This window comes from Macrosteles quadrilineatus, unplaced genomic scaffold (assembly GCF_028750875.1).
Source record: "Macrosteles quadrilineatus isolate MER2022 unplaced genomic scaffold, UCM_ALF_1.0 Scaffold_4__1_contigs__length_99947679, whole genome shotgun sequence".
In the NCBI taxonomy this organism is placed as follows: Eukaryota; Metazoa; Arthropoda; class Insecta; order Hemiptera; family Cicadellidae; genus Macrosteles; species Macrosteles quadrilineatus.
Window position 1 is genome coordinate 91817628 of NW_026542597.1, and position 12726 is coordinate 91830353.

Sequence of the window (12726 nt, forward strand, 5' to 3'; positions counted from 1 at the left end):
AAAAGCAAAATTAAGTATGGGCCTGAAAATATTCGAACTCACCTTCCCATTCCTTGTTTGTAGGGGAATATTTGTCTTTACTTGTGCCGAACTGAATGAATTTAAAGGCTGATTGTGTGTCTTATCAATAAAAAAAATACGATAGAGTCCTGGATCTCTTCTTTCGTTAATCATGGATCTCAATAAAATCAACATTATCAATTATATCAGATTTAATAGGTGGCTCAAGAACATCATTCTACAGGCAACATAATCATTATTGACTGCAAGCATACATAAAACATATACCTTCATCCTTTTGTAAAATCTACGGCCTGTTTTGGTGCAGCAGACATTTAATATATATGAATGAATTAATTAATTATATCTTTTTTTAACAAAGTATTTACAAAATTGTACACACTTATTTAATGAAGAAAAACGCGAACCAGCATGATCGGACCATGGAAACTAGGTTTTTTGTGGGTTTTATGGGCTAAAAATGGGGTTTCCCCATTTTTGACCCTAAAAACAAAGAATTTTGCAATTTCTTTCTAAACTATTTTGTATAGCTTAAAAAAGAAGTAATTTAGTATATTGAAGTGCTGTTGTATGCCTAACAGTTACGGAGAAAAAAAGAGTGTAATCATTCCAATGTTATTTTTATGAAGAAAATAAAAACTGTTGTAGTTTACTTGTTTATGGATATATGTTATGTTATTGGTCAAAATTATTTCATCTATTGAAGTATGGTCAGCACTTCCCCGTAGCAGCAAACCTAAGCACTAGTTAAATCTAATGTTATTTAAATTGGGAATATGTGTTATTTGTGGGAATATTTTAGTAAAAATGTAATCAGTCAAGTTGAAAATTGCCTAGTCTGCAGGTGTACTGCCGGTGGGGGTATTTTTAGTTGTTAGTTAATTGATTTGTTCTGTGTCTGTACTGTACTTGTTTGATTCTTTCTGCTATTTAGATCCATTGATATTGGTCTTATCTGTTCCAGATGAAAGTCATGGTTAGGATTGGAGGAACAAGCCCCAAGACCCCAATGCAAAGGCTGCTAAACAACTGGGAAAAAGGATTCAAAGAAGAACTAAAAGACAGTTTTGGAAGGAGCCAAATTTGCCAGAGCATTCATGGTCAGTTATCAAAAATTATTCAAACTTAACACCTTACTCCACTCTGTAATATTTGAAATGGTTTTTAGGAAATTAGTTTGTCTGCAAAAGCAAATTTTCTGTAAACTTCATAAATTAAAAATAAAAATTTGCTGCCAACATTTTTTGTTATCTGAGTAAATGAATGAATGATGACTTATATCTTTATTCCAACAAAATTAAACACACATATTCAATGGAGAAAAAACATAAAAATGTTAAATCAAAAGAATTAATTTATGTTTTTTTCATACATAAAATGATATGAAGCAATCGCATGTGTGTTTCATGTTGGAATGCTTGAGTGTGCTCATGCCAACTAATGTTTCTCTCTTATTTTGGAGAAGATTTGTGTTTGGTAACAAACAAACAAAAATAGTACACAAGAAAACACCCTCTACACAAACCAGAGTGAAAATGTTTTATCTACTCTTCTACTTTATGGCAAAACATACCTTACAAGTCTTCAGCTCACTTAGGATGATGGAGTATGAAAACTGCCTATCCCACAATCTGGGAGTATTTATAGTATTTGACATTGCATTGGACATAACCTTCAGTTGGCAAATGAACACTCTGGTTCACACTTTTAAAAATATATGTTTGAAAACTGTAATTCTCTTTTTGATATGTCACATCAAATAGTCTTGCTTCTTGCATTTTAAGATTGTATTTTTCCTTTCAGATTCATCTATCTTTTTTGTGTTTTCATTTGTCTATTTTTAAACTTTGTCTCTGATGTAGACAAACTAACATAAACTACACGCTAAACAATGAACTTGATATCCTTGTATTTGGCAAAATTCTGAATGGCTGAATAAAAGTTGATACTGTATTTGTCAATAAATAAAAACTCTACAGTGAAAAGGAGTATAAAAAAAATAGAATGAAGAACTTGTTACATGTAATATATTTTATTATTTTCTATTACATACATATAGTAACAACATAACTATATTGAAGTCAATTATACCTTCTGATCATTTCACTCGTTATAACTGTGTTATTGTTATACATTGCTAAATATTTGGTATTAAAGAAGAACCGTATGAGGCTTCTGTCTACTGAAACACTCATCTCTAATTCCGTAACAATAATATTTCATTTAAAATTAATCAATAATATTTACATTAACAATTGACACAAACATACTTATAGGAAATATCTTGAAACATTACTGTGGTGTAACATTTTTGAAAGGGGATTAAAAAATAAATCACAGTATGTTCGATAACTTAAACTTCAATAAAAACAGAATAAACGTCGGTAAAATTATATATTTACACAGTGCTAACAAGTTTCTAGACTGAAAACAACAAACTAGAAGCAATTGGAAGAATAACGGCTACATAAGTCTACTCAAGTTATATACAAGACCAATATTCACAATTTAATATTCACAACTCGTAAGAATTTACGCTGCACAAACCACACTGACCTTCCACAAAAGTCGGTAAATGTTAATGATTTCTAACTCTCTTCAATTATCAATGAAATAAGTCTTATATTCAATTCAATATAATAATTTTTGGGGGTATTATAACAATTAATTTTGAAAAACTGCAAAATAAATGTTCCTTCATTATTAAATTTTGTAATTTTTGTAATTATTTACAAATTTTAAACTAAATACAAGGAAATGATGATAAATAAAAAGTATTAACTATTGTTCCTAGAGCAAAGATTGAACATTTTAGTCATACCAAAAACATTTAGGGAGAGACTGGCAGCCTAATTTATTATTGCACTTGCGTAATTATAATCTGTGCGTGGAAAGTACCAAGCAAAGAAAAGAGAGCCAGAATAGTAAAGGCATGAATAAAACGAATTATTAATGACACTGGGATTCTAAACCACAACATTTAACAAGTCAAAGTCCATAACACTTATGATCAAAAGACTCTTTTACAAAAAATAAATAAAAAATGTAAATATTTCCTGATATGGTAAAAAAATTAAAAATGCAACTTAAAAGGTAAACTTTATAAAGCTGTAGTAAGTCTAGATTGCTTGAAATTTGTTTTTAAAGGATACTTTCAGTCTAATAACAAGGTAAAACAAATAATTTAAAAATCTTTTCATCAAACCAAGAGCTTGATAACTGGGAATGTACACAAAGAAGCCAACAAACACTTATAATTGTTCATTTAGTGGATCTGAAACAAAACATAAAAAGGGGTTAGGAATATAAAAAAACATAAACAAAAACGAATAAAAGTAAAATTGCAAAATTATAACAAAAAAATGGAATGTGAAGAACGAGTTAAGTAATAAAACGTTCAATTGTCAATAGATTAAACATCCACAGAAACAATCAGTCAAATCTGTATTGTCTTCAGGCCTCGGCAAAGCAGTCACTTATGTACAATCGAGGTTAACAACAATGTTTGTAATAAAACAAAATGCATTTTTTCTCCAATAATAACGGTTATGTAGCTTTAGTCAAGGTCTAACAAAACAGGAAAAAACTATAGACCACCAAAAACAAAATGGTTACTTTTTCAACAGCCAGTGTACATTGAAAAATGAAAGACTGGTGCATAACCAGAAGAAATATTTTACAGTAAGGATATTCAAAACGTTACGGTTACTGATAAAGGCGTAAACGACACAGAGAGAGTTTAGACAGTCTATGCTACGTCCGCAAACACCCGGCGATCGGGGAAATAGACACAGATGGCTTAGAGAACACCACAGACTATTTACACACTCAAGCGCAGGGCCACTCAGTGCCGACGAATATGTAACTTACCATATGATTGGTGAACTAGGTGTTAAACAAATTAGAACGGGGGGTGTTTAGGATTTGAGAATTTGGAGTGATTGAAAAATATTACAAGGAAAACAGAATCAACAAGGAGGACGAAAATCCTCCATGGAAATAAATGGAGACTATGCTCTCTTTTGTGTATTCTGTTATTCTTATGGAATTATATGGCTGTTAGGCTACCGAGTGGCAACGGACTGGTGAACGGAAATGCTTATGGTACAACATCTTAGTATGGTATATGATATGACGCGACGCTCACACATCGCTTATGTACAGCTACGATCCTACAAGTAGGCCTTACAACAACCGTCCCTCACAAATACACCAAATAACAACAGTAAAATTTTCAATATATTTTTCTCGAATATGAGTTGAAGGGCACTACTCATTTTCGATCAAAATTACTCATAAATACTCATTTATTCGTAAAAAATACTTAATTTTTTCATTTGTATACATGCGATTCAACAAATACAGTACAAAAATTAGAATCGGTTTTGACGTGTCGTCGTTTTAATCGAGTTGAGAAATGTCGACAAAACAGCTCTGAATATCAATCAATGTAAACATACAAAACCGTTTATTGCTTAACCAGAGTTTTGTTCTCACCACCCGACATTCCGCACTAACAATCTCACAGCCCGAGTTGCGACACAGCTAACGATACCAATTAAGCCGTTAATATATCGTAATGACTTGCATTCCACCTAACAACTAACTTTGAAATAAACTAAGACATTTGCAACTGACGGTAGATTTACAAGGTATAGTACAAACAAAGTAAACTAGACCAGAAGGAGTACTCCTTTATACACTATCAGAGAACTGACCTCAATCTTTGCTTATCAATGAACAATACAACTCGTAATAAAACAAAATAGATCACTATTTATTTTTAACTACTGCATATAAGCTTACTCATGAACCTAACCAACGCTAGATATGTTGCTCATTACTTGAGATCTTCAGCATCGAGCATCTCTTCGATTTGACTCTCCCACTGGGCGTCCCGCTTGTCTCCGTTGGCTACGACCTCAAAATCTTGCAGTTCCGCTTCCAGTTCCTTCTCCCACTCCTCTTCTGGGGACAAGCGCAGGAATGAGAGGGTGGGGAAAAACAAAACAAAACGCATGCAAAACGTGCGGAAGGGCGTGGGGCGAGGATCGGGGCGACCGATCGTTTAACATTATCTTACACGACTTATGTACTCTCACTAAGTTTGTCATGGGACAAACTAAAACCGAAATCGTGCCGAGCACAAAATTATCGGAGGCAAACAAAAGTGTGGTATAGAGGAAGCAAACTACTAGCGGAATAGCTTTAGACAATCCGTTCTAACCTAATGTATGTAGCTGCTAATCGATTATGGTGAACGAATAGGGAATGTAGTAAGGAATAACTATATTGCGAGACGAGGGCGGGCAGGCTGCTGGAGCCGACGTCTTAGGCTGGGAACAGAACAGGAATCAACAAGATTACATACGTTCACACAGAAATTGACTTGTTGACACTAAAAATTGTAAATCAGACAGAGTTTGTAAAGTGAAGCTGTCATTGATGATAGTTTCAGTTCACTTAAGTTGTACTTTTCAGAAATAAAAAAACAAACTACAGAGAAAACAATATTGAATATTGAAACATTTATCTTGCTTGGATAGAGTTTAAGAACTGAGGTCTTGATAGCAACAATGAACACAATAAATTTGTATCTATAACGTACAAGGGCCGTCCAGAAAGTAACAGACGTCCATTGGCGCCACTAGGGGTGGTGCTATCGCCGCCCCAGTATCTGAGCATTCATACACTCAGTACGCATCCAGGCATGGGATCATGTGCATAATAAAAATCTCTTGTACTTTGTCTAAGGTGGAGTATTAAATCTAGCACTGTCATTGCAAATCCCGCCAATTGTGAATTGAGCTCTGAGATAACTTTTTTTACAAACAATTAAAAGTAAAGATTTGTCATGTTTACAGCAAAGTTATATGAGTGAAGGGCTGTGTAATACAATGTAGCATTGACTTGAAAAATATTGGAACAAATGTTGACGATCAGGACCACAGTGTTAGGCTCGTCTAGTCGCTGTTGAAACGGTAGGGAAAGTCAATGATGAAATCTGTGAAAAACTCCATTTCTAGCGGTATAGATGCAAACTGTATGATAATTTCTGGACAGCCCTCATAACTCCAATTTAAAAAATGTATAAATTACATTACATTTCTCATCAATCCACTCAAAATATCAGCTTTTTTTGTGACCTTTTTATAGTATATCTATTAGCCTATAATTTTCTCAGATAAACTATTCCTTAAACAAACCTAAACAAATCACATTTAAAATGTAAACAATTGATTTATGGTCAACCACCAGCTTGGCGTCTTGAATATTTGTTTTGATTTACCCTTTTTAAATTTAAAACCCTCACTTTGTACCTTAAAAACACACTGTTGAAGTAAAGTAGCTACAAACAAGACACCATACCTTTGACTGGAGCCGGGTCTAAGCCAAGCTTTTTCATACCCTCTCTAACTTCCTCTAGATCTTGTGAGCTTGGTCGGAAATTATCAGACACAAACTCTTGGTTGGGACTGTCCGCCTCGGTGTCTTGACCCGGACTGTACGATGCCTTAGCTTCACTGGGGGGTGCAGGAGCGGTGGTGGGGGCTGGTGCTACAACAACAACCTCTCTAATGTGATAACGGAAAATAACAACACAAAAAAATAATAATAGACAACCAAGCTTACTAAATAAAGTATATTAAAAAAAAATATTTTTATCAAAATTTTAGTTTAATTAATTTTACAAGGAATAATCATGAATTTGAAAAATATGTAATCAAATAACTCAATAGTGGTTAAGGTTTGAAAAATCTATGCACTATGAACTGGGCTATAATTTTTAAACCTGTTAAAATGCTCTATAGAACAATTTTGTACTTCATTTTTGTAGTAAACATTTTTTTTATGTAATTGGTTAAAGTAGAAACAGTTAAATATTTGTCTAAGTTAATAATTTAAGTTCTTATAACAACAAAAGAAGGACTTTAAATCGTAATTACGAGTCATTCAAATGATTTATTGAAAATAACATTTAAACAAAAGCAAAAAAAGACAACAAACATTTTTTTACACAAAATATATGTTGTACTGGGATATCTATCCTGATACAATAGATCATTTGATTCTGAGTTTGTTTAAATATTACAATAATTTGTTTTACATTTGAGCTTATTAGGGACATATGTCCCTACAAGCCACCAGTTTACTTAATTATGTGTTAAACAAAATGCTTAGGTAGGAGCTTCTGTTTAAATTTATAAATTCTATTACATTTATCTTTGGCCATAAGGACTTCTACTTAATTTTAAATCTGGTTTTAATTGTTAACGTACAGTTAGATAGAGATTAATTTAAGTGTAGTCTCTTTACTATTTGGATACAAATTTATATCAAATTTAAAATATTTGTAAAATTGAGCTGATGAAAAACATTAGCTTAAATCATAAACCAAACTAAAAATAAGTTTGGAACCAACTTAATTAAAATTACAAAAACAAGTTTTTAACTAACTAAAGTATTATAAAATGCATGAAAAAAAAACAAAGAAACCAGCCATTCTACGAGCAACAAAAGAGTGATTGTGGGGCACACTTACCTATACCAGTCGTGGGGGGGAGGGGGGAGGGGGGAGAGAACAAAAGCAACCTTCGCTTAGTCGCGGGTCTCAAAGACCAACGCAAAGACAATACCCCTACCCTGGCTGTGTTGACAGACGGTTTATACGTCTTTGTAATTATATTTTTGAATTAAATATAAGCTTATATCAGGAATGTAAATATAAATGGCTTCCTCCTAATATGAAATTTGCAACAATGTGCCTGGTAAACCGTAGAACATCGTAAACATTCATTGTAATGAATTACTTTACGATATCGGACATATTTATCATATATTTTCCTAGCATTCAATGACTCATTGATGTTGGATATCTTGCTAATGTAATCATATGGTCTGAAATTGGATAGCTCACTAGTGTAGGATAACCAAATATCTAATAGCTTCATAAATGTTAGATTGGATCCTAACATTTGATGTCTGCAAGCATAGGACATCTTCCTATTGTCAAATACCCTTAAGTTAAATGTTAAGTGCTACTAGCAAAATTTGCCTTAACTAAATTGTAATTCTCCTACTCTGATATCAGGTGTAACATGTCCAAGATGTCCATCCTTAAAACTTAGTTTAATATTGTGATTATTTTTCAAATATGACAATATCAATAACATAGAGTAATAGAGAATTTTGTCAATTCATAAGAGACAAAATATAGTTATCTCCTATAGGAAAAAAAAAAATACTAAGATGGCCTGATAAAGGTTTGAAAGTTATTTGGCTCGAATTAGAGAACAATTTTGTCGCAAAGTGCTTTTAGAAGAGCTCACTGTAAAAGCAGAGAAGCTGTAATGCAATAAATATTCAAGCCTTCTAATCGGAATAAAGGGCACTGCAACCAACAGTCCAACAATTCTCTAAGTTAGTTTACAAAAAAGGTTTAATGTTACAATATCTTCTTTAAATAACATAAATGTGATGATTCGGAAAGGCCTCTTGGCTTAATTCAGTTAAAAAAAGAGTATGCGGGAAAGTTAAAACAGGGTATTTACTCAGGGGAGGTATAGAAGAGGCTACGATGACAGCTGAGATCTTCTTATTAGCTGAGGGAACGCCATTACCGTAACAAAACGTTCAACAGCCATCGGCCTCGGTGGTCTATTGGTTAGCGTGCCGGGCTGATATACTGTAGGTCCCGTGTTCGAATCCCGCTGGTAGCATTAACTTTTTGTCCAAGATTTTTTTATTATCAGCAAGTTTGGTTGGTTTGGTTTGGTTATTAGTTTAATTTTATTATTAAGTCATTATAAAATTTTAATTGAGCAATTTCTAGTTTTATTTAACAAACAGAATTATTTTTCCGATACTAAACTTTTGTTATATTATTTCTTTATCAGCAAGTTTGGTTAGTTCGGTTAGGTTATGATAGTTTAATTTTATAATAAAAAAATAGTAAAATTGAATTTGAGGCATTTATAATTTTATTTTATGAACAGAACTATTTTTGCGATTAGTAAACCTTCATTGCCAAAGTGCTCTCTACTACAGCGCTGTTCACGGAGAAATTTTGAACTAAATGCCTCATTTGTACCTCCCCTAAGTCAGACCCGTTAAAACAGTCTAAGTGACAACGTTTGTTTAGTTAGTAACAGCTATTGTTCTGATATTTTTACTAAGTTTTCTATTAACAAGTTTTCAATTCTGTTAATTGTTAAACAAAGCCTCTTACTTCCATACACGTAAGTTTGGACCTTGAGGAAATGTGGCTAGTTGTGAAATGTCTAGTAACTAGTAGATTACTCTTATATCTACTGCAGTTATTATCAACACCTTTTCTTGTTATCTATCATTTTGCCCTCTAGTCACTGTTACTCTTGTACCTAGTTGTTGTCAGTAACTGTTACAGAGGTCATGGTACCTGCAGGCTCTGATGTGCGGTTCTGGTTAACCAGCGTTTTGCCCTCTAGTCACTGTTACTCTTGTACCTAGTTGTTGCCAGTACCTGTTACAGAGCTCATGTTACCTGCAGGCTCTGATGTGCGGTTCTGGTTATCCAGCGTGTTGCCCTCTAGTCACTGTTACTCTTGTACCTAGTTGTTGTCAGTACCTGTTACAGAGCTCATGTTACCTGCAGGCTCTGATGTGCGGTTCTGGTTATCCAGCGTGTTGCCCTCTAGTCACTGTTGCTCTTGTACCTAGTTGTTGTCAGTACCTGTTACAGAGCTCATGTTACCTGCAGGCTCTGATGTGCGGTTCTGGTTATCCAGCGTGTTGCCCTCTAGTCACTGTTACTCTTGTACCTAGTTGTTGCCAGTACCTGTTACAGAGCTCATGTTACCTGCAGGCTCTGATGTGCGGTTCTGGTTATCCAGTGTGTTGCCCTCTAGTCACTGTTACTCTTGTACCTAGTTGTTGTCAGTACCTGTTACAGAGCTCATGTTACCTGCAGGCTCTGATGTGCGGTTCTGGTTATCCAGTGTGTTGCCCTCTAGTCACTGTTACTCTTGTACCTAGTTGTTGTCAGTACCTGTTACAGAGCTCATGTTACCTGCAGGCTCTGATGTGCGGTTCTGGTTATACAGCGTGTTGCCCTCAAGTCACTGTTACTCTTGTACCTAGTTGTTGTCAGTACCTGTTACAGAGCTCATGTTACCTGCAGGCTCTGATGTGCGGTTCTGGTTATCCAGCGTGTTGCCCTCTAGTCACTGTTACTCTTGTACCTAGTTGTTGTCAGTACCTGTTACAGAGCTCATGTTACCTGCAGGCTCTGATGTGCGGTTCTGGTTATCCAGCGTGTTGCCCTCTAGTCACTGTTACTCTTGTACCTAGTTGTTGTCAGTACCTGTTACAGAGTTCACGTTACCTGCAGGCTCTGATGTGCGGTTCTGGTTATCCAGCATGTTGCCCTCTAGTCACTGTTACTCTTGTACCTAGTTGTTGTCAGTACCTGTTACAGAGCTCATGTTACCTGCAGGCTCTGATGTGTGGTTCTGGTTATCCAGCGTGTTGCCCTCTAGTCACTGTTGCTCTTGTACCTAGTTGTTGTCAGTACCTGTTACAGAGCTCATGTTACCTGCAGGCTCTGATGTGCGGTTCTGGTTATCCAGCGTGTTGCCCTCTAGTCACTGTTACTCTTGTACCTAGTTATTGTCAGTACCTGTTACAGAGCTCATGTTACCTGCAGGCTCTGATGTGTGGTTCTGGTTATCCAGCGTGTTGCCCTCTAGTCACTGTTGCTCTTGTACCTAGTTGTTGTCAGTACCTGTTACAGAGCTCATGTTACCTGCAGGCTCTGATGTGCGGTTCTGGTTATCCAGCGTGTTGCCCTCTTGCGCCATGGAGTTGAGTTCACTCGCCTGACAGATGAGACTCACACGGTAGAAGTAGTTCCTCCAGAAGTTCTCTTCAGATATTCTGCAAATTATTTTTGTAAAATTTTTGTCTAGATCCAAGCTAAGAAAAACTTTAAAACTGGGTGTGATTACTTAAATTGTCATATTGTCAAAAATAATACTCTATCATAGCTATTGCGCTTAACGTCAATATTTACAGACCTTATTATGTATTTCTTGACTATTGAGTCTTCAAAAAAATCAGTTTAGGAATTATTTAGATGGCCTAAATTCTGTATCATCACTATTATTATTTACAGCTTCAGTAAAGTTTTAAATCTAGTGTAAGTTATTAACATTTTTCCTTCTATGGCGAACATTGGACTACTTAAGTAATTTCAATAGGAAGATTTCTTTTTTTCCGTTTCCTGTTCCCACAGGTATATTTTTCATTTTATTTAAGCTGAAAAAATCCTATCCATATGTATAAGCTGTAGCAAATTTGTTACAGTTTGTTACAAAGTTGAAAAATAATTTTGAGCAGAAAACAGATTTATTATAATGCTTAGTAAATATCTAGACGAACATAGATTTTCTTTAGGGATTCATGATGAGTGAATGTAAGTGTTACGCCTAAATATTGAGCAATGGCGGTGCAACACAATTTAACTTCCTCTATTGAGAGTTTGGATCGACCAAGTATTTCTCGTTACACATCGGATGAAGGGTGGGGTTTGGGCTTCCCTTAAATAAATAATGGCCAGGCTTACCACGGCCACCATTCTACGCTCCTGTTTATCCCCTATGAGCTTATACAATACAACATAACCCTAAACAGTGTAAAATTTACTTCATTTTTCAACTAAAACTGGCCACACAGTTTAGGAAGGTTTTGTTTTCATTTTCATCTTTTTTCAACAGTTTATAGGAACAGTTTATAGGAACTATTTTTAGATAGATCTTTAGGTCGGAATTGAACAATCACTACTCTACCTTTATTGTGAATGGCAATGTAATTTTGGATGTGTAGTATCAACAAGTCTAAAAAGATTTGATTCGAATAAATTCAATAACACCAACAAAACTATATAAATGATCATAGAAAATTCAGCAGAGGGAATAATTAGTCATTTGTAAGAATATTTTTTAAATATAAATCTTATGAAGAAAAACCTTTTGTTGAAATGAATACTTTTTTTTAATGCACGATTAAAAAAGTTAGGGGCTGCACTGTCACAAAAAGAGTATAAGTACCAAAATAGATTTGTGAATGTTGATTAATTTCTAAAATCTAAAACAAATTGCTGTTTAGTAGTGAAAATCAGTGTAAAAAAGAGTAAAATATGATTAAATAGGTTTTTAAATATTGTCAACAATGAGTCATAAAACGTGAGCAGAGTTGTAGAACGAACGGACAGACAGTTGAAGTAAGATAAAGCAGGTTTCAAGTTTACTGGTGAAAAAATGCCTCTTAATATCTACATTTTATACAAAGCATTTTCTTCAATAATATAACTAACACTGTGACCTATAACACACAAATAAAATAAGGTTAATTCAACAGCCAAATATGATTATTTTAATAAGAACATCTCTTGTTGTGTTTTAGACATCTGATATAAAACAAACTAAATAAAAACCCACTCTGAAAATCAATCAAAAGTGTGAAACAAAACTAATTTATTCATAGTGCAAAGATTTGTTTTTGACTGAATGAATCTATTCCACACTGACACGTTTTTAATTGATTAAAACTCTTGAAAGCCGTCACAAAATGACACGAGAATAACTTGAAAGTAAAGTGAACGGTTTTAAATTCAATTGTATCTTGGTTCATTTATTATTTTGTCCAATCTGTTTTTGAAGTGATATT

At 34.3% G+C, this 12726-nt stretch overlaps 1 protein-coding gene across 8 annotated transcripts in view; it reads right to left on the reverse strand.

Annotated features, from left to right (window-relative positions):
- Nucleotides 1–2034: 2034 nt before the first annotated feature.
- LOC128991765 (synapse-associated protein of 47 kDa-like) overlaps nt 2035–12726 on the reverse strand; it is a 57007-nt gene continuing 46315 nt past the window's right edge. For 2 of the 8 annotated variants that reach the window (XM_054414945.1, XM_054414941.1), the window contains 4 exons: nt 10805–10935; nt 6391–6579; nt 4866–4989; nt 2035–3295 (listed from right to left, as the gene is read on the reverse strand). In XM_054414945.1, coding sequence (XP_054270920.1) covers nt 3283–3295; nt 4866–4989; nt 6391–6579; nt 10805–10935 — 457 coding nt within the window. In that variant the 3' untranslated portion in view covers nt 2035–3282. Of the gene's footprint in view, nt 3296–4859; nt 5358–6390; nt 6580–9439; nt 9458–10594; nt 10613–10804; nt 10936–12726 lie in introns of those variants that run through there. The other 6 variants (XM_054414943.1, XM_054414944.1, XM_054414942.1 and 3 more) reach the window with 6 other exon arrangements.